Source organism: Neltuma alba, unplaced genomic scaffold (genome assembly GCF_004799145.2).
Source record: "Neltuma alba isolate B1F8T4 unplaced genomic scaffold, ASM479914v2 tig00012734_pilon, whole genome shotgun sequence".
Lineage (NCBI taxonomy): Eukaryota > Viridiplantae > Streptophyta > Magnoliopsida > Fabales > Fabaceae > Neltuma > Neltuma alba.
Genome location: NW_021637154.1, coordinates 50,216 through 78,121, shown reverse-complemented (window position 1 = coordinate 78,121; position 27,906 = coordinate 50,216). Strand labels below are relative to the sequence as shown.

The window sequence follows — 27,906 nt, the reverse complement described above, 5'->3', positions numbered from 1 at the left end:
GATTATGGGAAGTGGTGACTGAAGAAGGATTTGTGTTGGATCCTAATGAAAATTGTTGTTCAGGCCGGTTAGGAATTGAAAGAGTCTTTGTTGCTGAATTGTCTTGGTATATTCTTGAGTGGTGTCACATTTATAGGTGGGTAGTGGCATGATAGCATCAAATTCATCCTAGAGGTCCTTAAGCTTAGTGTAATGTTCAGATACACTCACAGTACCTTGGGTCATGGAATTAATCTTCTTGTGTAGAGCAAAAATACACATACCATCTACCTTGTGAAAGTGATCCTTTAAGTCTAACCACACCAATCTTGCACTGTTAGAGAAGACTATGCTAGTAGCTATCTGCTTGTCCATCGAATTGACAAGCCAAGATAGCACGATTGCATTACACCTATCCCAGAGATCATAAAGTTTGGCATCTTGATTGTCTCGGGTACACGTTCCATCAATAATTCCTATTTTGTTCTTGGCGAGAAGGGCAAGCTTGATCGATCGACTCCAGACTTCATAGTTGTCAGCTCCCTGTAGCACTTGAGATACCAAGGGCACAGATTGAGTGTCCGACAAGTGAAGATACAGAGGCTAGGTGAAGTCTATGAGAGAGTGTGTGTTTGCTGCTATATCATCTTCTTTATCCATCGTAATTTATTAAACTTTGAAATTGGGATGTAGGGCGATTGATTTGGGAAGAAAGGAAGAGATGATAAGAACAAAAGGCACAAGAATGGTTCTTTTTCGAAAACTCTCATCAGAGATGCATGTGATGACAGAGGCGACAATTTTTGAGATGGAAATCTCAAGAATGGTAGTCGACAGATGCTCGAAGAAATGGCAACTACTCGAAGGAATAGCAACTAGGGCTACCCACGATATAGAGAATAGGCATAGCAATTAAACTACATGACGATGTTGTCGTGGATATCGGTGGTCTGTGTACTAATCAGAGTGTCTCCAAGAATTGGGCTATTTTGCTTGTGAGCCCATTCGAACCTGCTACTAAATACCATGTAAAGAACTAGATAAACTGAATACTACTCATATTATTGATGAAGGCCACATGGCCATGAATTTCAATACACATAATAATAGACCCTATGACTCTCATTTATAGGCTATAGTGCCCAACCTAACTAACTTAGGCCCATTTACAAAACTAGATATGACACCTCTTAACACCTAATTTTTACTATAAAACAATTATCAGAGATATTTGAGTCTAATTCAATAGTATAACAGTTAATATCATCAAGGACCCTTGTGGAATCATTAAAGATACGAGTTCATCACTACACAGATGCTTGGAATTTGATTTTTTACACAAGGCAATCGTGCCACCCGCAGTCACTGCAAAAATTTTGACTTTAGTTGCCGCTGAAATTTTTTAGCGGCAATAAAAAGTCGTCACCAAGTATTTGCTGTAGCGGCCATCGTTGATATGTTCCAGTGGCAACAAATTGAGTTGTCGCTAAAAGTATAGTTAATTATCTAATTTTTTTAAAATTTATTGAACAGAATTTACATTATGTTATCAATTTTTATTATTTTAAATTTTTAATTATAAATTTACATTATGAAAATGGACTATTATTACCTTGCTTTATTTTTTTTCATAAAATAATGATACATTTAATGTTTTGAGATGTCAAATATTGTATTTAAATAAAAAAATTATATTTATTGGTGAGAAAAAATAGTTGTAAAAAGTCACACTTTAAGTGGTGACTCTAAAAGTGTGACTTTCAGCGGCGACAATTAAAGTCGCACCTAAACCTCATACTTCCAACGGTGATTTTAAAAAGTTGCCACTGAAAGTATGACTTTCTGCGACATTAATTGAAGTTGTAGCTGAAAGTCACTTTCTTTTGATCATTTGTAAATTGTTAAAGTTTATTTCATCAATTGTATTTTATATAGACACATACATACAACATATTAAACTATATCTATCAAATTAGTAGAAAAATTATTTTTAAGTAGACACTAAAACCAATAAAAGAATTTATATATGTACTCCTTCAGTCTTTAATGTAAGATCTAATTAACTAATTTGAGTAGATTAAGGATATTAGTTAAATTAGTTAATATGATGTGTTTTTTCTAAAACACCTTAAGCATCTTTTTCAATTCCATGCCCCCTCTCCTACTTGATCATTGTTGAGGGAATATTAATAGGGTTAATTTGGAAAAAAATTGATAAACATATGAAATAAGTCTTACATATATGACTAACATCAACTTTTTAATTAGGTCCTATATTAAGAATAAGAAGAGTATATATAATACATAATTGTAAATATATAATACATTTTAATTAAAGTATTGATTTAAACATAAATTCTATGAAAATGAAATATTATTACCTTATTTTATTTTTTTCATCATAAAATGATACATTTAATGTTTTGAGATGTTAAATATTATATTTGAATAAAAAAATAGATTTGTTGGTGAAAAAAAATAGTTGTAAAAATTCACATTTTTAGCGGCGACTCTCAAAGTTTGACTTTCAGTGGCGACAATTGTCGCCATTGAAACTTACGCTTTTAGCTGTGACTTTTTCTGAAACTTACGCTTTTAGTTGTGACTTTTTAAAGTCGTCGCTAAAACTCAAACTTTCAGTAGCGACTTTTTACACTTTTAGCGTCGACAAGTTCGACTTTCAGCAGCGACTTCAATTGTTGCCGCAAAAAGCCATACTTTCAGTGGTGACTAAAAGTCTAAGCATCCCTAATTTTAAATCCTTGACATTTCGAGGAGGATTGATTCATCTTCTCTGATCTGGTAGGATAGGAGTCATCAACATTTAATTCTACCTTTGGTCCTAATTAGGACCGAAGGTAGTATATACTCTTTTCCATACATTTCGACCCATTATTATTTATCACTGATCGATATATGGTGATAATTTAGTTACTGTATTTCTATTGCTATCCGGTTAAAGTCCTTGAGATTACATCTGAATGTTCACATATTGTCGTAGAGCTTCCTCCGTGCTTCTGGCGGCAGAAAAGCATGACTATCGATTTTCTCGTGAGGTGCATTTTGGTTCATTGGCATAGAAATTGTCGAACAAGGTCGATGATTACAAACTTAAATGATCTATAAACTATAATACCTTTTCGTTCAATCCTTTTGAAGTTCACCGCTATGCAATGTGCCACATCAGACAATTTCTGGAAATACGTTTATAATCTTAGGTCATGTGCTATACTTTGAAGTTGGTATACTACGAGATCCTCTTCTAAAATAAAAAATAAGAAGTAAAAAAACGAGTATTGCTGATCAAACAAACAAACGGGAGGAGGATAACAAATATAATATCTCGTTGATAGATAGAGGAATGCTTCGTACAGGTGAAAGGCAAAATAGCCAATATTCCCTTATTAGTGATATATATGAAGAGGCATAGCCACGAACTGGACTGCACTTATTTGGTGGGAACACACATATTGGTATAATTATGAAGAAGAAGTGGTCAACCAACTTGGGGGAGGGAGGCAACCTTGTTGTTGGGACCCACGAAGAGGTAGACACGGTTGCAGCAGAAGTCATGAGACACAGGTTGGCCTTGCTGGACCCTAACCACACTCACCAATGGGTTGGTTTTATTGATCACGCTAATTGCCGCGTCAGCATCCTTCCCCACCATTTCTGACCAGCTTACTCTGTGCCCTTTTTTACCTACCACCAATCAAATAATAATCAGATCTTTCTCATCCATTTTTTTCCTCTAAAAAAATTCTGATGTTTAAAGCTTCTGACATATATTTATGTTCAAGGGGGTACGGCTATCATATATAATTTCCAGAACTTACTTTGATCGAACATAGCTCAATCGGCTTTGATTTTTGTTAGAATTAACTTCATTTTTTTTTACCAAAAAAAAAAGTGGTTTTGATCGATGAAGTTGATTATTGTATATTAATATTACCTAATGAAGAATATAGTTAGAGAGAAAAAGAGGATGGAGACATGGCTCTTCCTTTTTTTCTCTCACTTCTCTCTCTGTGTCTGTGTTGTTGGATCACTTCTTTGAAACTTGCGAATTGTTGGTTCTTATACACACACACTTTCACCAACGGCTCATAAATAATATGAATCCATGTTTATTACGTACGGATGACCATACTCTGTCCCCCAGGAACCTCCTGTAATAATTATTCTATATATGATATGAACACAATGTATAATACTATCATGCATGAATATAGTAATAAAATTTATAATAAATTACCACACTATTTACGGATTATAAATTGTAAGGTTCATTTCTCATATCTCGATCTCTATAATTAGAATGATTTTATGAATCTCCTTTATACTCAAGAAAATATTACTACATGTTAAAATAATTTATCATTTAAAATAAACTACTGTTGTTTTTTTTCCCTTTTGCCAACAATCAACTACTGTTGTTGGATCATCATCTAATAAAAGAGGCCATTTACATGCAGATAGAAGGTGAATACGTTTCCTTTGGTCCAGTGAATGGCTTAAGTATTGATTCATGTATATCCATTACTTGTCATTGAGTGAGATAGGTATGTTCAAAGTACAAATAGAGAAATGTGAATAACTTAAACATTTTGAACCGGATTATAAGATAACATTCACTTTGGTCTAAGCATTTAGTGAGTTGTTTTTCAATTTTACCCCCATATATTCTCTTTCCTTTTTAATTCATTTATTACATCTTTTACTTATTCTCTTCATTAATAAGGGTATATTAGGAAAAACAAATATATGCCTTACACATTTATTGTTTTAAATTGATTTTAATTAGTTTCTTGAGAAACATAATGGATAAAGTTTAGCTTATATTTTGAACCGGAGGGAGTATAACTTAACAGGCACTAATAAAATTAAAAAGTGATGAAATTAATGCTTATTATTTAAGGCTTAACTTTTCTCTTTTTTTAGGAAAAAAATCAGAATCTGATTAAACATAATATACGAAATCCAATTTCCAATATACAAAGTCAAATCAAATCTATAAAAATATTGTAAATATACAAAATAAAATAAAAAACCTGTAAACAAATTTCAAAACATAAAATCAAATCAAATCTCATTTTCTACATACACCGTCATCAAAACTACTGTATGAGCAGCCACACGCTCAAATTGCAAAAAATTTTAAGCAAATCTTGAGCTTCTTGCTGCCTAAAATGGTCAAGCAAATCTTTTTTAATCATTACCATAAAATATATAAAAAGATTAATGAACTTTCCTTATTGTAACAAAAATAATCCCTATTGGGAGAGGTGTTGATATTTAGTACCCGACGATGCTTCAAATGAAATTGTCTCCGATAGGAAGATACTTATGCGTAGCCAAAAAAAAAAAAAAAAGAGGAATGATATCAATAGAAAAAAATTAATGAATGTTAAATGTTTAAAGATATATATTTTTTTTTAAGTTTTTAAATTTTTTGGTAATTTAGGTGGGCTACCTCATTCTGATCCTCTAAATTAAAGAGTCAAGTTTCAATTTTCAATTCGCCAAACTAATTGAGATGAGTTAAATGAATACCCGTTTATATTTTGACATATCTATTCTATTTAAGATGCAAATTCAAATAACTCCCCTTGTAAGTGAGAGATTGTAGGATTAATCTCAGTTATAATATCATGCAGTTAGTGTCTATCCTTAGCTTTTAATTTAAAATAAAAATATGAAAAATTTATAATAATATACTACCTCCAATCTTAATTGTAAGAGCTAGTTGATTAATTGAAATATATTAAGAAAATAAGTTAAGTTAGTTATTCGTAATAAATAGGTGTTGTTTTTCTTAAAATATCCTTACTAATCAAGTTTATTAGTTAGAACTACTATTATTAGAAGGACTATATTAAGAAAAAATAGATAAACATGAGAGACAAATTAGATTGGAGTTTTATATTTAGAACCAAAATAAAAATCAAATGAGGTCTTATATTAAGAATCGGAGGTAGTATGTTACAAAGCTCTTATAAAGTTCAGCTTTTAGAAAGTTCAAATGAAAACATATTCAAGATGCATTTGTCTGTTTTCTCATCCATCCTTATTTTAGAATTGTAGTGGAGGAAAGATAACATACTAATATAAACATACAAGATAATATTAATTGAGGACAAAGGGATCGATCATGGGCAATTAGGGTTTCTTCCAGGTCCGCCATAAAAGAAGAAGTTGCCCCAATCATCATTATGATCAGTTCGGAGATCATAGCAATTGGGATGATCAACGTAAGGGACCAAGTTACCAGCAGGCAAGAGTTGGTTTTGGCCATTAATATACTTAATGTTGATGAAGTAGCCAGCCTTCCCTTGACCTTCTGAAGGAAAATGGCCACTTCCCATTTGCGTTGTGCTGTGCTGGCCTTCTGATTCTGAGTTTACTACTTCACCTCCCAACTGTATCGCTGTTGAACTATCAGATAAGTGTGAGAACAAAGACGAAGGCCAATATCCCATGACTTTATCTTCACCATATTGCATCTCAATTTTCAAACAAAACAAGACATCTCACACATGCTGATTTGATGATCTACAAGAATAAATAGTGGTTTAGCTACGTTTACCAAAAAGATTGAGTTATATTACTTTGAAAAATCATAGTGCTGTCCCAATTAAGTAATCTGATCACTAAAAAGTACCTTCCAGATCATGATGGTGATACCATATTGGGAATTAGCGTCACCATAGACAGATAATGGTGTGATGCGACTTCCCACAGCTATTCCAGCATCAAGTTGAACAAACCCAGAACAAAGAAGGTCATAACATCCGGTGCTTTTATATGAATCACTCTGTCAGTGTCATATATTAAAAAAAATTGAGAATCAAAATGACAAAAAGAAAACGATTGCAAGAATGTGCGCGCGCGTGTGATTGCTAAGGACCTTGAGCTCACAGTCCAGTAGGTGAACAGTCTGGTCGCGTTATCCCCATATAGTTGTGGGTGCACCTAATTGGCCAATAGCGAAATAGAGAATGAGATCGATAGGAAGTAACATTAATAAATAGCAAGAATTATTCTTAAGGACCGACTTCACGAATCTTTTATTTCTATTGATAAGAATTCATTGTTACGGTCAGCGTAAGACACAACGTTATTATCCTTGAATACCCAGGTTGGAGTACATTGTAGCAATTGGAACGGTCAGCGTAAGACACAACGTTATTAGAAGTCACCATTTGGTTGTTACCATTAACAAATTTAATATCCTTGAAATAACTAGCTTTTCCCTGCAAAATGCCCACTTCCCATTTGTGTTGTTGTGTGTTGTCCATTAGTTCCTGAGTTTCCTACTTCACCTGCTCACTCTATCACTGTTGCACTGTCTGATAGACTTGAGAACAAAGAGGAAGGCCAATATCCCGCAATTTGATCAGTGCCATATCGCATCCACCAGTCTACATCGCCTTTATCCTGTTCATTAATTATCACAATTATTAATTACTATCTCTGTTTCAAATACAAGGCACTTTCTGAAAAGTTCTACATTTCAATATGTGAGGCATTTTACAAAATTCTGAGGAAAAATAATATTCCATTTAGTCCTTGATACACGAGTTATTTGACTGATTTGAGTATATTAAGAAAGTTGGATTAATTAATTAATTATAGCAAATATGACATGATCTCCATAAAATACCCTTGTGAAACACTATATCACTATATCAGTTTATAAGTAAATTAGCTTGTAGAAAAATAATAAATATGAGAAACAAAATAAATTGAGGTCTTGTATTTAGAATCAAATTCAATCTCCAACCAGCTCTTATACACATTGGGAATGGATGGAGTATCTTTTTATCTTGACTTTCAAGAGGAGTATATCAAAATTACTTGCTTCCTATTTAATACAAATAATTAATAATTGGCATTATGTAAAATGATATACCTTCCAGATGGTAATGGTGATTTGATACTGGGAATTAGTGTCATTGTATAGGGATAAGGGCATGATGCTGCTTCCCAAAGCTACTGCAGAGTAAACTTGAACAAAGCCAGAACAAAGAAGATCATAGCATCCCGTGTTCTTACTTGAATCACTCTGTCATATATACAGAGGTAAATGAGAGAAATTTCTAAGGACTAAGAAAAATATCTGAACTAACAAATCAAACATGTAGGGCTGTTATGAAAAGTTGAACTCACAGTTCAAAATGTGAAAAGCCCGGTGTGATTATCCCCATATAGCTGTGGATTCACCTAAATATCCAAATCAAAAATCGACAATTAACTAGATAGATAAGTGCATAATAACTTCAACAGATATTCAAGCATACAAAAGCATGAGAAGCCAAAAAAATGTTTTATTTTATATGTCAGTATTTTCTTATTATTAATTTAATTATTTTTGTTCAATCTTCAGTTTAAAAATATAAAGAATACCTGCCAACCAGCTTCAATAACTTCGATATTTTCAGGATCAGAACCACTTCCAACCCAAGTTGCAGAGAGACTATATTCTTGGGATTGTTCAACATTAGGATTCCAAACGTTCATGGCTCCCTTGCCTCCATAATATTTATCTCCTTTAATAAATACTGAGGCATACTGGAAACTCCAAAAGCATCAAAGAAACAAGAAAAATACATCAAACAAAGCAAAACGAAACACAAAATCTAAAGCCTCTCTCATTTTGGGTTGTGTGTGTGTGTAGGGACAATACAAGTACGTACCTCGTATCCCCCTTGACCTCCAACATTTGGGGTTAAGGGTAGTACGACGTTCTTGAGATTCTTCTTCCCGAATTGTTGCATGGAGCTTGCTCTCAGTATGTCCTCTTCTCTTGTTCTTCTTATCGGAATAGTACCCTCTGGACAACTTCCACTTTGGTGCCATAGCTGAACGATTGGCTTTGATTTTGAAGATATTTCATCACTCACTTCAAGTATATTATCTTGTGGTTGAAAATTGGGCCTCATCTTCATTCAAACATGAAATCGTCAATCGGATTGAGTTTTTTTTTTATCAGGAGTTTAAAGTTATACATATCTATATGAAGCAATCAAGCCAAGTGTTTCCCCTTAATCTTGTGATTTTTTAGTTTCGGATGATTAAAAGCTGGCTGACTTAGAATAGAGACACAATCGATAATATCTTCATCAGGACTCTGGATTAAGAAAAACAAATTGTTGACATAAACTACCATAAATACTAAAACTTACCAATAATTTTCTTCACTGTTTCAAACATAACGGGAATGAGAAACCAGGAGATGAATTACATACCTTAATGGACTTAGCAGCTGGTTTATTCAACTTCTTCAAAAGTTTATCAACCTCAAGTTTATGACTATGACTGATAACTGTGTCTTGATCTGCTATTATCATCCGCACAGAAAACAAAAACAAGAAGAAGAAGAAGAACACCTTCTCTACCCAGCTGGTATTTTCGTTTCCTAATTTGTCCGCCATTGTTGGTGACAAAGATATATCAAGCAAGAACCATTTGTCAAATTTCTCAAGGGGATACACAAGACCTGATGACACTAATTTATAGGCTGATTTGTCCTAGTACATTGTGAAGTTATTTAATTTGATTGTCCTTTTTATGACAAGATTTTCCCCGGGAAATGAACCTGGTAATTAACAACGATAACCAAAATAAAGACACTTTTTAATGTTTAAATCTGTGATATCCATGCACGCGGCAACCATACATAGTGTTGGCTTTCGTAAAAGAAAAAAATGAGATATATAACAATGTATGTAACAAACTGTCTTCCCCTTTATGTAATCTTTCTTTCACTCTACGCATGTTTCTTCAATTGTATGTATTTTTCTTCCATGACCACTAAAGGAATCGCGTTTCCAACTTGTCTTTTATGTAAGTCTTCTTCAATAGTGTGTATGCTTCTCCAGTGTTCTTAAAGTTTTCTTCTATTAACATGATTTCTGGAAACATTGTTTCACTATTTGGAAAAGTTCTATGTTTTCAGGAAAACTTGTGATCATATTCTGAAATTTTATATGTACGTGTTTTCATTTAATGACAATTTCATCATTTCCTCCTCATATCTATCTGCCCTAAAGGATATTATTGATCATTGAAATGATTTTCAGGTCCTTTTATACAATAAATTTGCCGAGCAGATCCTTTTAAACAATTTTCTCAATTTTTTTAATGTTGAGTGGCGACAACTATTATATTTCAGAAATGTTTCAAAATTTAATAAAACATTTCTCACTCATTTAAAAAAATGTTATTCTCTGATTCACTCTTTTCACTCTTAAATAATAACTTCAACTTGATCAAGGTAATTTTGAGAAGTTTAAGAAAATTTTATATTTAACAAATTTTAACAAATTTCATTAATTTTAAGAAGTCGTCAACATGTCCTTTTTTTTAGCATAGGGAGTATTGTATTTATATAGAGAGTACGTAAGGGTTAATATCATCTTTAGTATATAAAATTAGATCTTGTTTTGGTTTTAGTTCCCCTGAAATTCAACCCCGTTGTGATCCATCTAAAGATTTTTAGTTACGTTCCTAAAACATTGTTTTAAGTGCCTAAAACCTTAAAACCACTAGTTTCCCATTTCATAGACCGTAACTAAAACAAAGTCAAATTTTATAAACTAAAGGTGATGTCATCCCCAAAAAAGAAATACATTTTATCCCTTCCACGACAAATTGAAGCACACGACATACATCGTCAAACACCATATAACATTATATTGTACCTGATTGATAACCTCTTGAAATTCCTACTAATTTGACTTGTTTTAGCACTCTTTAATGGATTTTGGAAGTTAATTGTGTAGGATTTTCCTCTTAAAGTTAGAAAATATAATTTGTCAAAGTGAACTTTGATTTAGGCTAACCATTGGGAGATTATTGGTGCAAGGCTTCTATTCTTTGTGTAGGAAAGTGCAAGAGCTGAAAGATGATTACAAGGAGAAGGATTCAACCGAGTCTGGGCGATCAGGGTAGACCAAAGACCTAGAGTGAGCAATGAAGAGGGACCGGAAGCAGAAAAACAAAAAGGGAACCAACTGCCGCAGCGCATGAAGACAACTGCCACGGCGGTTCCAATAGAGAAGATTGAAGGCATTCGGTGTGATCCGCCGCGGCGCCTATCCCCATCCGCTGCGGTGCCCAAGCTGTCTAAAGAAGATGCTATTCGGTGTGAGGAGCTATGGCTCCTGACCATATCCACCGCAGCGCCCAACCTTTCACCCAAAGTCCCATTCTGTGTAATCCGCCAGGCTGATGACTAGGTCCATCACGACGTCTGACCCCTCGCAACTGTGCGTTTTACACTATAACTTAAAAATCAGGGCATATACATAGGGGGACTAGTGATTTTTGGATATACTTCGACCTTGGGGTTCATTTAGAGGCTTGCTCTACTAGGGTTTGGAGGTTTTAAAGCTTGGGAACATTAGGCTCAAAGTTACAAGAGATTGAAAGCTTCTTCCTCATTTTTTTTCTTGGTTTTCTTCTCCTCTCCTTTGTTTCTGTAATGGCTAGGAACTATCTTTATAGTTGTGGCTCTTTGCTAAACATGTGTAGCTAGAATAGTCATCTTAGGGTTATTTTGATCTATTATATGAATTAAGACTTGTTTTAACTCTCTCTTTAGTGTTAATGATAATGTTTTGTTGTTTTTACCTTGAGCTTATTGCTTCCTTGTGACGGGCCATCATTTGGATTGATTAGTTGATTGGTTGAAGCTTGAGAAAATTAAATTAATCTTTGAACTTTGGTAAAAACGTGCTAGACTGGAAATTTATCTTATTAAATGGAAGGCTTGTTGATAAAATAGAGATATATCTATTGATCTAGCATAGCCTAAAAAGAGGTTTTGGTTTTCAAAGTGCAACCTTTTCAAACAAATGTAAGAAATTGCTATGTTTTATTGAGATTGCAAAATTTGGTTTTGACTTGAGAAAGTTTAATCAATTCTGTGAACCCTGGGCTAACTGAACTTATTGTTAACTACTATTTGAGAAGTGATTAATCAAGTTTTAGGAAGTATATTAGTGAAAAATAACCCTACTAGACCCTTATTTGTCTCAAAGTCAAGTTGAATTCACTTTGATTTAAATCTTTGTTTTTCCTAATCTCATTTCACAACTCTAGTACAACTTTTGCTTCACCTAACCTAATCAAAAACACAATTATATATGATTTTTAACTCATCGGGCCTTAGTCTCTGAGGGAACTATACTTTTTATATTACTTGTGACCCGTCCTCTTGCGGTTAAGCTATTCGGCGAACAATGATCTGATACAATGTCACACCAAACACTAAATACATAGCGTTATTAAAATTGTATCTCCGGCCAATCTTATTCTATGAGCCTATATACGAGGCCTTGGATATAATATCCATCCCATGGATGAGGTCTTAACTATATATAGTACTAGTGATTAGGCTACGGAGTTCAATCCATGCAGGCCAATAGAACTCCCTTCTTTCCTTGACATAGATGGATGGATTTAGACTTTTCAAAGTCCCTCATGTTTAAATTAGGCAATTTGAGTTTCTTCCAGGGCCACCGTAGGAGAAGCAGACATCACCATTCATGACAGGTTTAGGGTCAGTGGGTTTGCTAGCAAAAACCTTAAAGTTATCAGGAGTGACCAGAGTATTGTTCTCATTAACAGTGGAAAGTTGTTCAAAATAGCCAGCCTTCCCATAACCTGCCTTGGAGAAATAACCACTTTCCATTTCTATTGTGGTGTGTCTCCCCTTAGATTTCCTGTTTAATACTTTTTCGATTCTTAATATAGGACCTAATTGTTAAGTTAATTTTATTCCTAAATATAAGATTTATTTCTCATATTTATCAATTTTTCCTAAATTATCCCTATAGATACTCCCCCAACCATAATCAAGTAAGTGAGAAAGGAAGGATATTAAGAAAAATGATTATGATGTTTTTGGAAAAACATATCATATTTCTTATAATCAACTAACTTACCTAGCTTCCTTATTTAACCACATTAGTTAAATAGATTTTATATTAAGGACCAGAGGAGTATTTCACTTCCCTACCGTACTATTGTTGCACTCTTTGACCGACAATTGAGCATAGAAGCTGCCCAGTACCCCATATTTATATCCTGAGCTCTCAACCACCAGTTTCCACTTCTTGGATCTTGGTCATTGTTATTATTAATTATTGTTATCATGTTCATTAGTTTACAAAAATATAAATTAATTTGTAGTATCACTAAAATTTAGATATAAACAATTTAAAATTTCAGTAAATATGTGTAAATTGAGAGAAATCCTCAGAATTACACATGTAAACTTTGTTTGGATGGGGAGAAAAATAGAATGGAGAGAACTATCAAGAGGAAAAACTTCCGAAAATATTATTGCTCTTAGAAGTTTTCTTTCATAGTATTCTCTCCTTCCCATTTTCCTCTTCATCATCGTTCTTTAAAGGTTATTTAGGATAACCTCCTTGAAATAATTGCCCTTAATTTGTCGCTTTGGGGTTACTCCAAAAATTAACCGAATTAATGTAATATAGTGCACAATCCGGGTCGTATTCACTTTGAGGAGCCAAAAACAAAATTAAATCCTAGTAAATAAATGCAAGTAACCTAAACTATAAAAAAGGATTTTTGATTTGATAATTTCTAAGTAAACACCTTGAATTAAATTGAAATTAAAATACTTTGTTTTGTTTTTATATAAAAATGATTAAAATGAATGAAGATTAAAGAAATGAAAATGAAACAAACAAATAACAATGATAACAATCAATCCTCTAATTCAACAACGCAGGCAATCATCACTCCAAAAGATACGAGAGTTAAAACAATGAATTAAGAATTATAATTAAGCTTTTAATCCAACAACCGAGCCACCTCGAATTGTCACAAAATATTTTTCTAAAATCCCAACTTATTGACTGCAACCAGAATAATAAAATGGGATTAAGGATGCTAAAAACCAATGCTTAGTCAGAACTCTTAAATCCAAAACAACAGAATTAAAGTTAGCAAGAGACAATATGATCCAAGATTCCAAGCCACCTTAGAAAATCACAATGTATTAACTCCAAAATCAATACAAATGTCATAACCACAACATTATAATTGAAATTAAAGCTATAAACAACTCAATGTCAAATGCTAAACAATAATCCAGTCACAATAATCTCCAAATATAATCAGATTAAACAATAAAAATTTTCCAATAATCAGAATAACTATCCTAAGACCTAGGAATTGCTAAACAACTATTGGACAGAAAATTAAAGCAACTAAAACTCCCTTTTGATGTCCGAACTCCTGCCATTATTGTTGAATTAGAGAATTATGAAGTTAGCCACGGTTTGCCATAAAAAATGCCACCTCGAGCAGTCTACCATATCCAGCCATGAAGAATATGGAAGGAAGAGTGGAGAAAATCGTCGAGCTTCTCTGGTTCTCCTTCAAGCCGTCACTCCCTTGGTCCTCTGATTCTGTCAGAACGTGGAGAGGGAGAAGATGATCACCGTCGCTGGTCTCCTCTAGTTCTATCACTCTGTTCTGCTCGCTGTTGATTCTAGACAAAGGAAAAGAAGAAGATGATAAGTGTTGCCGTCGAGCTCCTGCTTCTCTCCCTCTGGTTTGCTTACGCTCACCATCTTCTCTCTGCCACCAGTGAGAAGACGCAGAGAAGATGAATGGAGAGATTTCCGTCAATGGTCTCGCCGCCTGGTTTGCCCTTCTCTTTTTATTTCTGCCGTCGTCACTCTTGTGCACGTCCTTCGGTCCTTCTCTAGCGCCGTCAGGTCCCCTGGTCTATGTCTCTGCTCTCGCTGTTCGTGTGTGCGCCCCCCGGTCCTTCCACCAAGATGATGATAGATATTGATAATATTGATATTAGGGATGGGAGCAAAACACAACGTTTTGCTCTCCCCTTTAATTATTATTTATTTATTTATTTCTCTTTTTTTTAATTTTTAAAACTTCTAAAAACCTGCAATCAAAATTTAAGAATAAGTAGCATTAATTGTCCTAAAAAATCAATTACTCACGATTAAACCAAAATATGACAATTTTGCCCCTATAAAATAATAATTCAAAATAAAATATATTAAATCAATTAACAATCAATTAGGCCAAAAGAACTAGTTAAGTTGACAAAACCCATATAAAAGATATCAAAATATATAAAACAATTGAGTTTGTCAACTCCCCACACTTAGCCTTTTGCACTCCTGGGCAAAACATCAATAAAGAAGAATTCAATAAAGAGACTCAATGCAAGCAAACATAAAACTAACTAAGCATGAATGTGCAATTAACTCAAGCAACCTTTATTCCTAATCAATCAACAATTGTAGAATACTTCAATGCAAAGAAATTAACACTTGAAACATAGCAGGATAAAAGAAGAGAAACATAATAGAGCTCATATAGGGTACAAGTGTTTCACTCATCTCTGAAATGGGAAAAATTTCACTCAATTCACCTTGATTAGCACCTACCATTAGCTTGTAGAGATTCTAATGTCTCCACCACTAACATACCTTAGACTCATGATCAAGGGGACTTGAAGGGTTGTAATGTTGGAAAGTAGGGCCAAATGAAAGAAATGAACTAACAAGTGAAATGCATGAGTAGTAAAATATCAACTCAAAGTGAGCTAAAGTACAATCATGAAAGAACACCAAAGTGCAGATTTTAAACTTTTGAAACAGAAATCCTTGCTCTTCAAACCATCATGGAATGCCTTATTTCAAATTTTATTTTGTTGTAACTTATTTTCTTTTTCTATAACTTCCTTTTTTTTTTTTTCTTTTTTTTCCCCATTTTTTTGTTTTTCTTTTTCTTTTTGGCATCCAAACCCAAGAAGGCAGAGATATAGACTTTAATTATGTACTTTTCAAAATGAAAAACCAAATAACTCATGCAAAACACCTGCTAAAAAAACACAATGAATGGAATGAAAGTGAAGGCTCAAAGGGGTGAACAAAGGTTAAATGAAGTGGTTTGTGTTTGGGTAAAGGTTTAGAAATGAATGCCCCTATCATCTTCACAAATCTAAGTATTAATGCAGCTTTGACAAAGAATCTAAACAAGTTCTAGAGGTTAACCACAATTAGGTGAAAATCACACAAGATGAGAAAGAATATATGGCTCAACAATCCTTCCATCAAGGCTTTCTCCAAGATGTTTCCTCCTTATGGGTCAAGTTATGAAACAAGGTTAATAACACTGCACCAAAGGCATTCTACTATGCTAATCAACTAAGAACAGAGATCACTTAAATCAAATGCAATCAAACTCAGCCGTGCAACATTCACAAGCATTGTGCAAAAGGATTTTAAAAGAGATGCCCAAGGATTACAAAAGTCAAAAGTCAGCAACAGAGAAAACAACAACTCGCCCATACAGCAGTGCAGAACACTGAGGCGAATGAAAGCAAGAGGACATAGAAACTAGCAGCAAAATTCCAAGCAAGAATCACTCTCAAGTCATGCAATGCAATTCAGAAATCAACCAATAAGGCAAAGAAAGAGCAATTATAGCAGCAATACTTAGGAAACAGGAGCAAATCCAAAGGCAAATTTTTTTTTTCCAAAAAAAAACTCAACAACTCAACAACAATCCCTCCCCCATACTTGATCAATACATTGTCCTCAATGTAAGAAAAACAACATTATCTTAACCTAAACTCTCGGGTGAAGTGGAAGTTGTGAAGTCCGATTTGAAATCGAAGCACAACATATCACTATCACGAAGAAGAAAGAAGGGAGAGATAGGATAAGATAATGTGAAAAGAAAATGGACAAGCATAAATCAAGTGATCAAAAGAGATGGCAGAATCAAGAGGAAACAAAACAAACAACTACTAAATAGAAATAAATAGCTACATACAACTACTAGAGAAGTTTCCTCCCCCACACTTACTCCTAACTATCTCAGCAAACAGATATCACCAGCAACACAACAGAAAGTAAAAGAGTAGGGTGGAAGGGAACAACCTTGTGATCAGGGGGCCTTTGATCCTCATGGTAATGCTTCAGCAGATGGCCGTTGACTTGTGAAGTTATACCGGTCTCCTCATCTACGAGCTCTACCGTGCCAAAGGGATATACTTTAGTAACTCTAAACGGACCTTCCCACTTGGTGACAAACTTCCCGGGCATCAGCTTCAACCGGGCTTTAAACTTTAGAACCTTGTCACCTTCATGAAACTGCTTCCTTAGAATCTGTTTGTCATGAATCATTTTCAGCTTGTCTTTGTAGATTCTGGCATTGTCATAGGATTCAAGTCTCATTTCTTCAAGTTCTTGGAGTTTCATCTTCTGATTGACTAGTGAAGATTCGAGATCTGCATCACATGCCTTGATTGCCCAATAAGATTTGTGCTCGATCTCCATAGGTAGATGGCAACATTAGCAAGCCTTGCCATAAAGCAACCGGAGGGGGGACATGCCTATAGGGGTCTTGTAGGCAGTCTTGTAAGCCCAAAGAGCTTCCTCAAGCCTTTCACTCCAATCTTTACGGGATGGTTTCACAATCTTCTCAAGTATTCGTTTCACTTCCCGGTTAGAGACTTCAGCTAACCCATTCGTCTGAGGGTGATAAGGAGTGGCCAGCTTGTGATTGACTCCATGTTTAGCCAATAGAGACTTGATGGTCTTGTTGCAGAAGTGTGTTCCTTGGTCACTAATGATTGCTCTTGGAATTCCATACTTACTAAAGATATGAGAACGTAAAAACTTGGCAATAGTAGAAGCATCATCTTTCCTAGTTGGCATTGCCTCTACCCATCAAGACACATAATCTACTGCAAGTAATATGTATGAAAACTCAAAAGACGAAGGGAAGGGACCCATAAAGTCCATGCCCCACACATCAAAGATTTCACAAAAATGCATAGGTCTTAGAGGCATCTCATGCTTCCTACCCAAACTCCCAAACCTCTAACACTTATCATAAGACTTGCAGAAAGAATAAGCATCCTTAAATAGAGAAGGCCAATAAAAACCACACTCTAAAACCCTCCTACACTTGTCATGGTTGCTTCCGGGAGAATATAGTGATTCAGACAAATTAGGGATGGTGTTGCTATCCTTCATCCCAAATCGTTGGAAAGAGCCTGCCCTCGTTATGTCATCTTTTATTGTTCTTATAGGAATTGTTCCTTCGGGACAACTTCCACTTTGGTGCCACAACTGAGCAATTTTCTTTGATTTTGAAGACCCTCCTTTTGGAAGAAATGTTGGCCTCATCTTCATTGAATACCCAATAATTGGCCTCAGAATTCAGTTATAGTTTGAAAATCCAATAATAAAACAATAAAACATAATAGTAAATTAATATGTTTTACCTGAATTTTGTGATTTTTTAGTTTGGGATGATCGAAAGCTGGCTGATGTAAAATATGGACGTAGTCAATTATGTCACCATCAGGACTCTACGTTTTTTTAACGCCAACTGTTAACCAAAACAATAATAAATCATAAACCCCAAACATAATTTCTTCTTAATCGAAACTCAGAAGAACAAATGATGCTACCAATTTGCCTCAAGTTCCTTAGCTTTGGCGACTCTGTCTTGACCTGCCTTTGTAATGTGAACAAAAGAGAACAAGAAGCAGAACACCACACTTACCACCCAAGTCTTGTTTGCCATTGATGCTAAGAACTATGAAGTAAAGCACCCAAATGAAGATTCTGAAGTGCATGTCCAAGAGTTCATCAACCAGAAATTTATAGGTGATTTGGGATATTCGGAAATTACTTAATTATCCTTTTGGTTGATAGATTTTTCTTGCAAATGGCATCTATTGACAAATTAAAATAATAAATAAGTACTCCTTTGGTCTTATTTGTAAGGTAGGGAGAGAATACTTTTTTTATTCTATTTACAAGTCACATCATTAAATTTTTAACATGAATTAATGTACTATTTTGTCTTTCATTTATTATAGCGTATATTGTTATTTTTTTTTTTTGAAAAGTGCATATGTTGAATATAAGTAAGGTTGAAAAGTTGTTATATTTTAAGGCATTGTTATTGGAATTTAAGATTTTTTTAATTTGTATAAACTGTGAAGCATGTATAAATAAAGGCCAGATGAATATATGATGAAAGATGGACCCACATACATATCTAGACTAATTTTTAAATTACTTTCAACATGTTACAGCAAAATCAAGAAAAATATTAAATCTCATTATCCATGCTTAAGATTTAAAACCTTTCCAACCCTACCCTAATTTAATATACATTATATATCATGAAAAAAAGTCTACATAATAATAAATAAAGAATAAAATTGTACATCTATGTTGAAAATTTAGTGATGTAACTCATAATAGGATAAAAAAAAAATTTCTTCCTACCTTATTAATGAAACCTAACGAGTAGAAATTAGTGGAATAAGGAATTTTCTTTAGTTATTATTATTATTATATATTAATTGTGTCCACATCTGATAATATTATTTTTGGGTGATAATATTAAATAAAGAGTAATATAGCGATGTAACTCATAATAGGTTAAAAAAAATATCTTCTCTCAACCTTTAAATAAAACCCAACGAGTAGAAATTACTGGAATAAGGAATTTTCTTTAATTATTATTATACATTAATTCTCTCCACATTTGATGATATTAGTTTTGGGTCATAGCATTAGTTCTAATTATATATCACTTAACCTTTTACCTCCGAGCGGCACCAACCCGTATACTTGTATAAATCTTGCATGAAAATTGCATAGAGACGTAAAGCTTACACAAAACAAAAGTTTAATTTTTTTTTCTTTTTTATTTGAAAAGAACTCTATCTCCAAAAAAATTTTTTAATAAAAATGGAAAATCCATAAAAAATTAAACTGATAATTTGTATCATTTGACTTTTATGGTAAAATATATATATATATAATAAAATTGAATTGAAGCCGAGAAATATGAGGCAAGCAACTTAATGAAAATTCTGAAATGGATATTCAAGATTTTTTGTTCATGCAACAATTTATATGATGGTCGATGCTGTTTGGAAAATTAATCGATTTTTTTTTTTTTGGAAAAATATTCTTCTTGCAAGAAGAGACATCTTTTAATAATTTAACAAGAAAACAACCAACACTGGCTGGTATGAAACAAAATAAGCATATGCGTGATATTCTAATGTTAATTAATAATACCAACAGTTATTAAAATGATTGTTTTGCAAATTATCTAAATCTTTTCCTGTTTCCTAAAATGTCAATTTAAACTTGCCGAAAGTTTTAAATGAGGAAGCTCTCTCAGCTTTTTCTTCCCTTTTTTTTAGCGCTGGTATTTTGAGTATCTTCTGATCATTGAAATTCTGGTTTTTCTTCAAGTTTCTCTTTTTAATCTCTGGAAATTATTCAATTTTAATAATGGATTTACTTTAGAAATATAAATGAGTGTTATTGAGATAACGTTCTATTAATTTTCTAAAAAGATGAAATAAAATCCATTTTATCAAATTCTGCATTTTAATGTAAGATGATCCTTTCTTATTCTCCCCTATGCAAACCATCTTTCTTTTCCTTTTCAAGGACAAAGCTTAAAGAGGAGAAAATATATCTTATAGTCTAACAGCTATACGATTGTGCAATTCTTTTATATACTTTTTATTAAATCAAATGTCACCAAGTAAAGGAAATCTCTGCAATCATACATTATAAACTATAGGGGAATAAATAACCTCAAAACAATGTATGATTGCTTGTTTACATGACTTTATATAATGTAGGTAGGAACAGGACAACTGAATAACCTAAAAGCCTTTGGGCGTCGTGATACTCTGTACATTAATGTTGGAACTTGGAAATTCCTCCCCAGATTTTTGGGTCCACATCTTCAAATTTTATTCGGGTTAAATTAATACTCTATTATGAATAAAATGTAGAAGCTACCTATATAACTAACTTACAAATGTTAAAAAAAATTAGTTAAGTTAATTACTTATATAAAAAAAAGAGTGTTGGTTGCTCAAAGTCAAAAATATCCTTTTTTAATTATTTGCATTAAAACCCTATTAATGAAACCCCGACTTTAATATGTTCAATCAATACACAGATAATTCAAAGAAAAATGCAATTTTTTGATGAAACCCCAACTTTACACCAACTTCTTTGGTTTCTTATTTTGAAAACAATTTTGTATTTTTTAAAAACAAAAAAATACTTGATAAGTTGTTTTAGTTGGTTGTTCTACAAAAACAAACATACAGTAATATGGTTTTAAAAACTAAAAAAGAAATTTACATTTTTCTTTTTTTTTTTTTTTTTTTTTGAAAAATTGGTAAAACCTTCTTCTCTTCTCACCTACTGCTGACGCGGCAACCGTGGCCTCCCAAATGTGATTATTTTATTATTTTTTATTTCAAATGTGATTTTAAAAAAATCATTCAAGCATTTTTTTATTCTCAACTCTTATTTTAAAGAAAATTTTTATAAATTTGTTCTAAGAACCAAAAAAAAAAAAACAAACAAGCCTTATAAATTTGGAAGATAAAAGAAAATTAAGTGGTAAATAATTCTTTAATTAGTTCCTACATTTATTGCTGAAAGAGTAAAATTTTTTTGGTACAAGAAAGAGTAAAACATTTTATAGTGCTAGAAAAATTATTAGAGAGCTATGGGATTCACTAACTCCATGTGTTCTGTACACGAAACGAAACGATGGCCACTTATAGAGGTAATTTGGGGTGTATTTCTTATTTTTACTAGTCCACCAAGGCTTCATGCTTCATTATCATTCTTCAATTTACATTATCGATCGAGCAGCCCAGTAAAAATATCTTACTTTTCGATTTGAAATATGCACAGTATGTCCCAATTCCGATTTCTAATCATTAGCAAAATTTTAGAGTTTAGTTGGATTATTAATTTTATAAATCTGTAATCATAAAAAAAAATGGAAAAGAAATATGAGAACTTTGATGAGATTAAATATAAGAAAGAATATGTGACAAAAAATCATAGGAAAAATAATGAGGCTCAAATCCCTCCTGAAAAATATGCTCATATTTAGTGCTTAACCATACCTTAAACATGATTATCTCTAATTGGAATTATATTACCTCTAATATGAAGAATATTATGAGCAAGCAAAAAAATTAATTATTGACATAAAAAAAAACTTAAATTCTCATATATATATAAAATAACCCAAATTAAATAAATAATAATAAACTTATAAAATCTAAAATAGGATAGAAAGAATGTTTGCTATGTTTATGTGTGTGTCCAAGGGTGTACACACGAATGATAAATAAAGTAAGTTTGTGATTTTTCAATATATAAGCAATAAAAGATGAGACTTACACGTATATTTTGATTCATCATATCTTATGATTTAAATATATTAGCTAGGAATAAAGAATGAATTGAACTGATAATTTATTGTTATTGATATTATCATAAAAAATTAAATTACTTAAATCAGTATAAAATATTAATTTTATATATTATTACGGAATGAAATAATAAATCTATCATGTTATCGCACGAAGCAAACATTATGAAACACGCTAACATTAGTAACCATCATAAGTGGTTGCCCCAATCATCAGAGTAACCATTGGGGGCAATATATATATATCGCAGCACATAGAATGGCCAGTATGATTGAAAAGTAATTAAGCATTAGGAAACACAACTTAGGTGATCTTTATCCTATACATACATCTCTCTCTCTCTCTCTCTCTCTCTCACACACACACACACGGACACACATATATTAGGTAGAATGGACATAGATTAATTATAGTAAATATATCAAATCAATTCAATACAGGTTTTTGGAGTTGAACCAAAAAAGACTAATGCACACTATGTCTTAGTGAAATCTAATGAAGTTACAATCAACAGTTGGTCCAGTTAGTAAAGAATTAGCTCATAATCTATAAGATCATGACTTCAACATGTGGGAGCTTTTTTGGTAGGCAATGTGTAAGTATTTCTATAACCGCTTATTAAACCTAGAGGTATACTCTGATCCTGGTAAGCTACCAGAACCCAACTCGCCTAGATTTTTCTATAAAAAAAATCCAATAAAGTTACTTATAATATGTGGAATTTGATAGATCATTCGATTTGAATAAACTAAAAAAAAAAAAAACCAATCACACGGGTTAACCTAACTTATTGCGTACCGGTAACTCTCTCCTGCCACTAAAATTTCCATTAAAATCACTGCCATAGGATTCATCAGTTGACTCCATTACTTGGCAAACTAAAAACCATAATCAATACACTGGTTAACTTATTACTGGTAACTACTTCCTACCACCAAACTTTACCATTTTCTGGTGCGCTGCATTTGAATGATGAACATATAATAATATTAAGGGATGAGATGCATGAACTTATCATAACATTAAGGGACAATTAATATGCATATTACTATAATTTGACTTCATTTTTAATGAAGTCCTTATAGTTTTTCTCTTTTTATTGTGTTCTTATTACACTTCCCTTAGTTATAGGTATTGATCCCTAGACTCAAAATTTGTTACTTAGCAAGAGAAATTGGGTTAGTACCTGATGACGTGGCTTTCACCGCTGCAAGAAAAATAGAGAGCTTTCAACAATGAAAATAGTCACTGAAATTCAAATTTTCAGCAAGTCACTCTTGATTCTTAAGTTAGCTAAGTATTGAAAACTGTAAGTTGACAAATGGATTGGTTTTGGAAATTCTTTTTAACTAACTGAATGCAATGAAATTCATTTGTTTTCTTTTTGGCATTTTTGTACAAAAATAGTATAAAAGTATGAAACATGAGTTGTGAATTTTAAAGTTAAGGCAAAAAAAATCTGTTAAAAAACTAGAGTAATTTTAGAAAACTAATAAACTATATTGATTGGCACATCTCAATGCCAAAATCATTTTTTTTTCTCACGTAAATAAATGATTTCCAGAACTTTAAAAATAGAATTTCAAAGAATCCTCATATAAATTTTTTATAATTAGTTATAAATTTTTAAAGTTTGACAAAAATCTAAATATAGCAAATGAATAGCAACCAAATAATCAAAATGCAAATTTTAATTTATGAGCTTCAATTCCATATTTTCATGAATCATAGCACTACCAAATGCGTAATAAAAGCACAAAAATGACAGAAGTGAAATATATAACATGTGTCTTAAATCAATCGTGACGCTCTTTCCAAAATAATTTAAGGGTCTTGCTACGAGAAAAGATGAGCTTGTAAGGCGTATACTGATGAATAAAACATTTGGCAAATTCGAACATCATAGTCCATTAATATTGCTTTTAGATATATCTATTATTCGAATCAAACAAAGATCATGGACAATTAGGGTTTCTGCCAGGACCCCCAAAATAGAAGAATCTTCCCCAGTCATCAGAACGGCCAGATTGGACATCATAGCAATTGGGACGATCAACCTGAGGGAAAGTGTTATCAGCAGGAACCATTTGGTTTTGACCATTAACAAACTTAATGTTCTTGAAATAGCTAGCTTTTCCAAAATGTTCTCTTGGAAATTGCCCACTTCCCATTTGAGTTGTGGTGTGTTGCCCATTAGTTGCTGCATTTACAATTTGACCCCCCCACTGTATGATTGATGCGCTATCAGAGAGGTGCGTGAACAGAGACGAAGGCCAATATCCCATAACTTTATCAGCACCGTATTGCATCCACCAGTCTCCGTTGCTTTTGTCCTGCTCATTAATTATACAAATTTTCTATTTCAAAAAAAAATATTTACACGGTTCTTGATATTCTAATGTAAGCCGGAGTTATAAAAAAGACAAATAGATCAAGCTTTGTAACAAGCACAAGTTCTTAGAGGAACCACACCTCAAAAGCTAGTTGTTGGAGTTAAGTTCAAGGCCTTATAACATATGAATATTAACGTGGCTTTTTGTATAACTTATATACATAAACCGAAGTATATGGAATACGTAATTTTCTAATTGGTGAAGCTATATATTCCTGCAAAGAGAGAGGACACAACTAAGGAAAAATGGCACCTTCCAGATCATGATGGTGATATCATATTGGGAATTTGTGTCATTGTATACAGATAAGGGTTTGATTGTGCTTCCAACGGCTACTCCAGCGTTAAGTTGGATAAAGCCAGAACAGCGAAGATCATAACATCCTGTCATCTCACAAATATTAAGAAAAGATCAACGACATCACACAAAGAAATTGATAAAACATTTTAAAAAGCAAGAAGAAGAATTGTGGGGCTGCTAAGAACTTGGAAGTTGGAACTCACAGTCCAAAATGTAAAAAGTCTGGTTCGATTATCCCCATATAGATATGGATTCACCTGATTGTGCAAAAAGTAAAGCAGCAAGTCAAAATACGTTTGTATTTGTTCATATGCTTTCTAATACTTATATTTTTTATTTTACCCGCCAACCAGCAAAAATTGCATTGAGTTTTTGTTTATCAGCATCATTCATAACCCAAATTGCAGATACACTCCATTCCACGTCCTGTAGAACTTTAGGGTTCCAAACGTTCATGGTTCCCTTGCCTCCATAATATTTATCCCCTTTCACAAAAATTGAGGCATGCTGGACACTCCAAGAATATAAAAACATCAAATAAATGTCATACATCTCGCATCAGAAGGCTACAATGAGAGGCCTGATGAGGCCTTTGTTCCCCAACTCTAACAGCTAGCTTTTGGGATGTGATTCTCCTAAGAATTTATGCTCGTTACAATAAACAAAACAAAACACACACTAAGCTTGTAGTCTGGTTATTAGAGAGACCACATTTAGTGATACTTCGTTGACACGTTGACCTCCAGCGTATGACGGTAAATGGCTTGTCTGGAGATTCTTCTCCCCAAATTTTTGTGTAGAACTTGTCCTCAATATGTCTTCTTCTGTTATTCTTCTAATAGGAATGGTTCCTTCTGGACAACTTCCACTTTGGTGCCAAAGTTGAGAAATTGGCGCTGATTTTGATGCCACGTTGCTTTCTTCAAATACTATCCCTTCTGGGTAAGAGCTTGGCCTCATCTTCAATCATGTAAGAAATAATTAATAATTGCCTGGTTTCAAAATTTGAACCAGAGAAATAGTAAAACAAAAGGGAAACCTCGTACCCGAATTTTGTGATTTTTCAGTTTTGGGTGATCGAAAGCTGGTTGTTTTAAAATGTCAACACAGTCAATTATATCTCCATCAGGACTCTGCATTTAATCAGACAAATTGTTAGCACAGAGCATCATAAATTGTAAAAACCACAAATAATTTCAAATTTTCAGTAAAAGTACCCAAAAAAAAAATTCACTTGCTTGCTTGCTTTATATATAAACACGCATATGTCTACCTTGATACTCTTGACAGCCTGTTTGTTCAACTTCTTCAAAAGCTTCTGAGCATCAAGTTTCTGGATAGAATTACCATCTTTGAGGTTTCGATTTGCCATCGTCATTTGCACAAAAAGGAACAGGAAGCAGAACACAACCCAAGTCTTCTTATTTCTTAATTTGTTCGCCGTAGTGAGAAATATGGAGTACCTTTTGTGGAAGTTCCCAAGTGGTTATTCGAGACGATGACACCGGAATTTATGGGCTGATTTGTGCTGTTACAATCTCAAATTATTTGATATTATCCTTCTTGACAAGATTTTCCTTGCAAGATGAATCTGGTAACAAGGATTAAAGAAGGCATCGCATAAAGGAAATTTTTTAATGTCTAGATCAAGGGGATTCCTAACCCAGCAATCACGGGGATTTGATTAATTCCTCTTTTCCACATCGGGATTTGGTTTATTTAACGGTAATATATATATAATTGTTTGGTCATTTAATCTATAATTTATTTTTGAAAAGTACAAGTTGCCAAATGTGAAAAATCCTTAAAAATTAAGGATGATTGCAGAATCTGTAAAGAAGACTTGCAATTTGCAAATAATAAAACAACACCTCTTACAAATTTTTTCATGTGTTTCAATTGGTTATAAAGAGAAAATTTTCCCCGTACAACAAGGAGAGACTTGCATTTCCGCGTATGGATTGGTTTGGTCGAGTCCGACTATTGCAGCTCATGTTTAAACCTTGCCTGGGGATGACTGGGTCTGGATTGAGATGGGCAAGTACTGGCCAAGTTAGGCCCAATACAAAAAATGAGAAGTTTCAACATAAAAATATTTATTTATTAAAAATGTTAAAATTATCTTCATTTAAAGTATTGTATTTCCTGAAGATAATACGTGGGATAAGAAATATTTTTTAGAAAAAAAAAATTAAGAGTACTAATCTATTACCCATTATTTTTTTCCATAATATCATTATTTTAAGAACCAATCCATTTGAAATTTTAAATAAACATTTTGTAATCATCATAAAATTAATTTGTCTTGTGAAATGTAAAAGTAATTTATAAAATCAGTCAATATTATGATACAATACATACTCACACATATATTTATGTGTGTACGTATGCAGAACCTCTGCATTGTATGCAAAATTTATAACATACCACTACCTTCAGTTTTTAATATAGGACCCAATTAATTAATTTGGATAGATTTAAAAAATTACTAAATTATAACATATATTACATGATCTCTCTAAAATACATCTGTGTATCATTATATTATAAATCAAAAGTGAGTCAAATTAGTTTGGAAAAAAAAATTAAAAATACTTTAAAGTAATTTAGTAGCTTTCTCACAGGACAGATGCATTTGTGGATTTAGTTGTAAACTGATTGCAGTTTCATAGGCGATTGCAGAGCTAATTGGATTCATATACGGCCACGGGAAAATCATTTTACTCTCTGATTGTATCGAAGCAATTAATATTTGCCTTAGAGGCTGTGATAGAGATCACCCTTTTAAGGATGCGGTGGATGAGGCTAGACTTAATATTCATAGAGATTGGCAAGTTAACATTACTCATGTGTACAAGGATTATCTCACTATTGCTGATAGGCTTGTTAAGTTGGCGCATAGGATCGGGAAATTTT

At 33.0% G+C, this 27,906-nt stretch overlaps 4 protein-coding genes across 4 annotated transcripts; all 4 read right to left on the bottom strand.

Annotated features, from left to right (window-relative positions):
- Positions 1-6,128: 6,128 nt before the first annotated feature.
- LOC114730475 (uncharacterized) lies at positions 6,129-7,277 on the bottom strand. The gene is made up of 4 exons (XM_028917558.1): positions 7,128-7,277; positions 6,898-6,951; positions 6,641-6,793; positions 6,129-6,482 (listed from the first exon to the last, which is right to left on the bottom strand). The coding sequence occupies exons 1-4, from the start codon at positions 7,275-7,277 to the stop codon at positions 6,129-6,131; spliced, it is 711 nt and encodes a 236-aa protein (XP_028773391.1).
- A 28-nt stretch (positions 7,278-7,305) lies between these two features.
- LOC114730474 (uncharacterized) lies at positions 7,306-9,413 on the bottom strand. Its single transcript, XM_028917557.1, has 5 exons — positions 9,228-9,413; positions 8,676-8,921; positions 8,386-8,550; positions 7,892-8,044; positions 7,306-7,416 (listed from the first exon to the last, which is right to left on the bottom strand). The coding sequence occupies exons 1-5, from the start codon at positions 9,411-9,413 to the stop codon at positions 7,306-7,308; spliced, it is 861 nt and encodes a 286-aa protein (XP_028773390.1).
- A 7,461-nt stretch (positions 9,414-16,874) lies between these two features.
- On the bottom strand, positions 16,875-17,336 carry LOC114730473 (uncharacterized). The gene has a single exon (XM_028917556.1). It carries the CDS (start codon positions 17,334-17,336, stop codon positions 16,875-16,877), a length of 462 nt encoding a protein of 153 aa, XP_028773389.1.
- A 6,916-nt stretch (positions 17,337-24,252) lies between these two features.
- LOC114730472 (uncharacterized) lies at positions 24,253-26,362 on the bottom strand. Its single transcript, XM_028917555.1, has 7 exons — positions 26,264-26,362; positions 26,037-26,123; positions 25,714-25,950; positions 25,333-25,497; positions 25,176-25,247; positions 24,943-25,080; positions 24,253-24,630 (listed from the first exon to the last, which is right to left on the bottom strand). The coding sequence occupies exons 1-7, from the start codon at positions 26,360-26,362 to the stop codon at positions 24,253-24,255; spliced, it is 1,176 nt and encodes a 391-aa protein (XP_028773388.1).
- Positions 26,363-27,906: the final 1,544 nt, after the last annotated feature.

Excerpts from the sequence above, each read along its gene's own strand:
- LOC114730475 (XM_028917558.1), bottom strand. The coding sequence starts at position 7,277 with ATGGACAACACACAACAACACAAATGGGAAGTGGGCATTTTGCAGGGA. Across the intron at positions 6,952-7,127 it reads ACCGTTCCAATTGCTACAAT|GTGCACCCACAACTATATGG; the intron begins GTACTCCAACCT and ends TTGGCCAATTAG. Across the intron at positions 6,794-6,897 it reads GACTGTTCACCTACTGGACT|AGTGATTCATATAAAAGCAC; the intron begins GTGAGCTCAAGG and ends TGACACTGACAG.
- LOC114730474 (XM_028917557.1), bottom strand. The coding sequence starts at position 9,413 with ATGGCGGACAAATTAGGAAACGAAAATACCAGCTGGGTAGAGAAGGTG. Across the intron at positions 8,922-9,227 it reads CAGCTGCTAAGTCCATTAAG|ATGAGGCCCAATTTTCAACC; the intron begins GTATGTAATTCA and ends GTTTGAATGAAG. Across the intron at positions 8,045-8,385 it reads TTATTGAAGCTGGTTGGCAG|AGTGATTCAAGTAAGAACAC; the intron begins GTATTCTTTATA and ends TATATATGACAG.
- LOC114730473 (XM_028917556.1), bottom strand. The coding sequence starts at position 17,336 with ATGGAGATCGAGCACAAATCTTATTGGGCAATCAAGGCATGTGATGCA.
- LOC114730472 (XM_028917555.1), bottom strand. The coding sequence starts at position 26,362 with ATGGCAAATCGAAACCTCAAAGATGGTAATTCTATCCAGAAACTTGAT. Across the intron at positions 26,124-26,263 it reads AGGCTGTCAAGAGTATCAAG|AGTCCTGATGGAGATATAAT; the intron begins GTAGACATATGC and ends GATTAAATGCAG. Across the intron at positions 25,951-26,036 it reads TGAAAAATCACAAAATTCGG|ATGAGGCCAAGCTCTTACCC; the intron begins GTACGAGGTTTC and ends ACATGATTGAAG.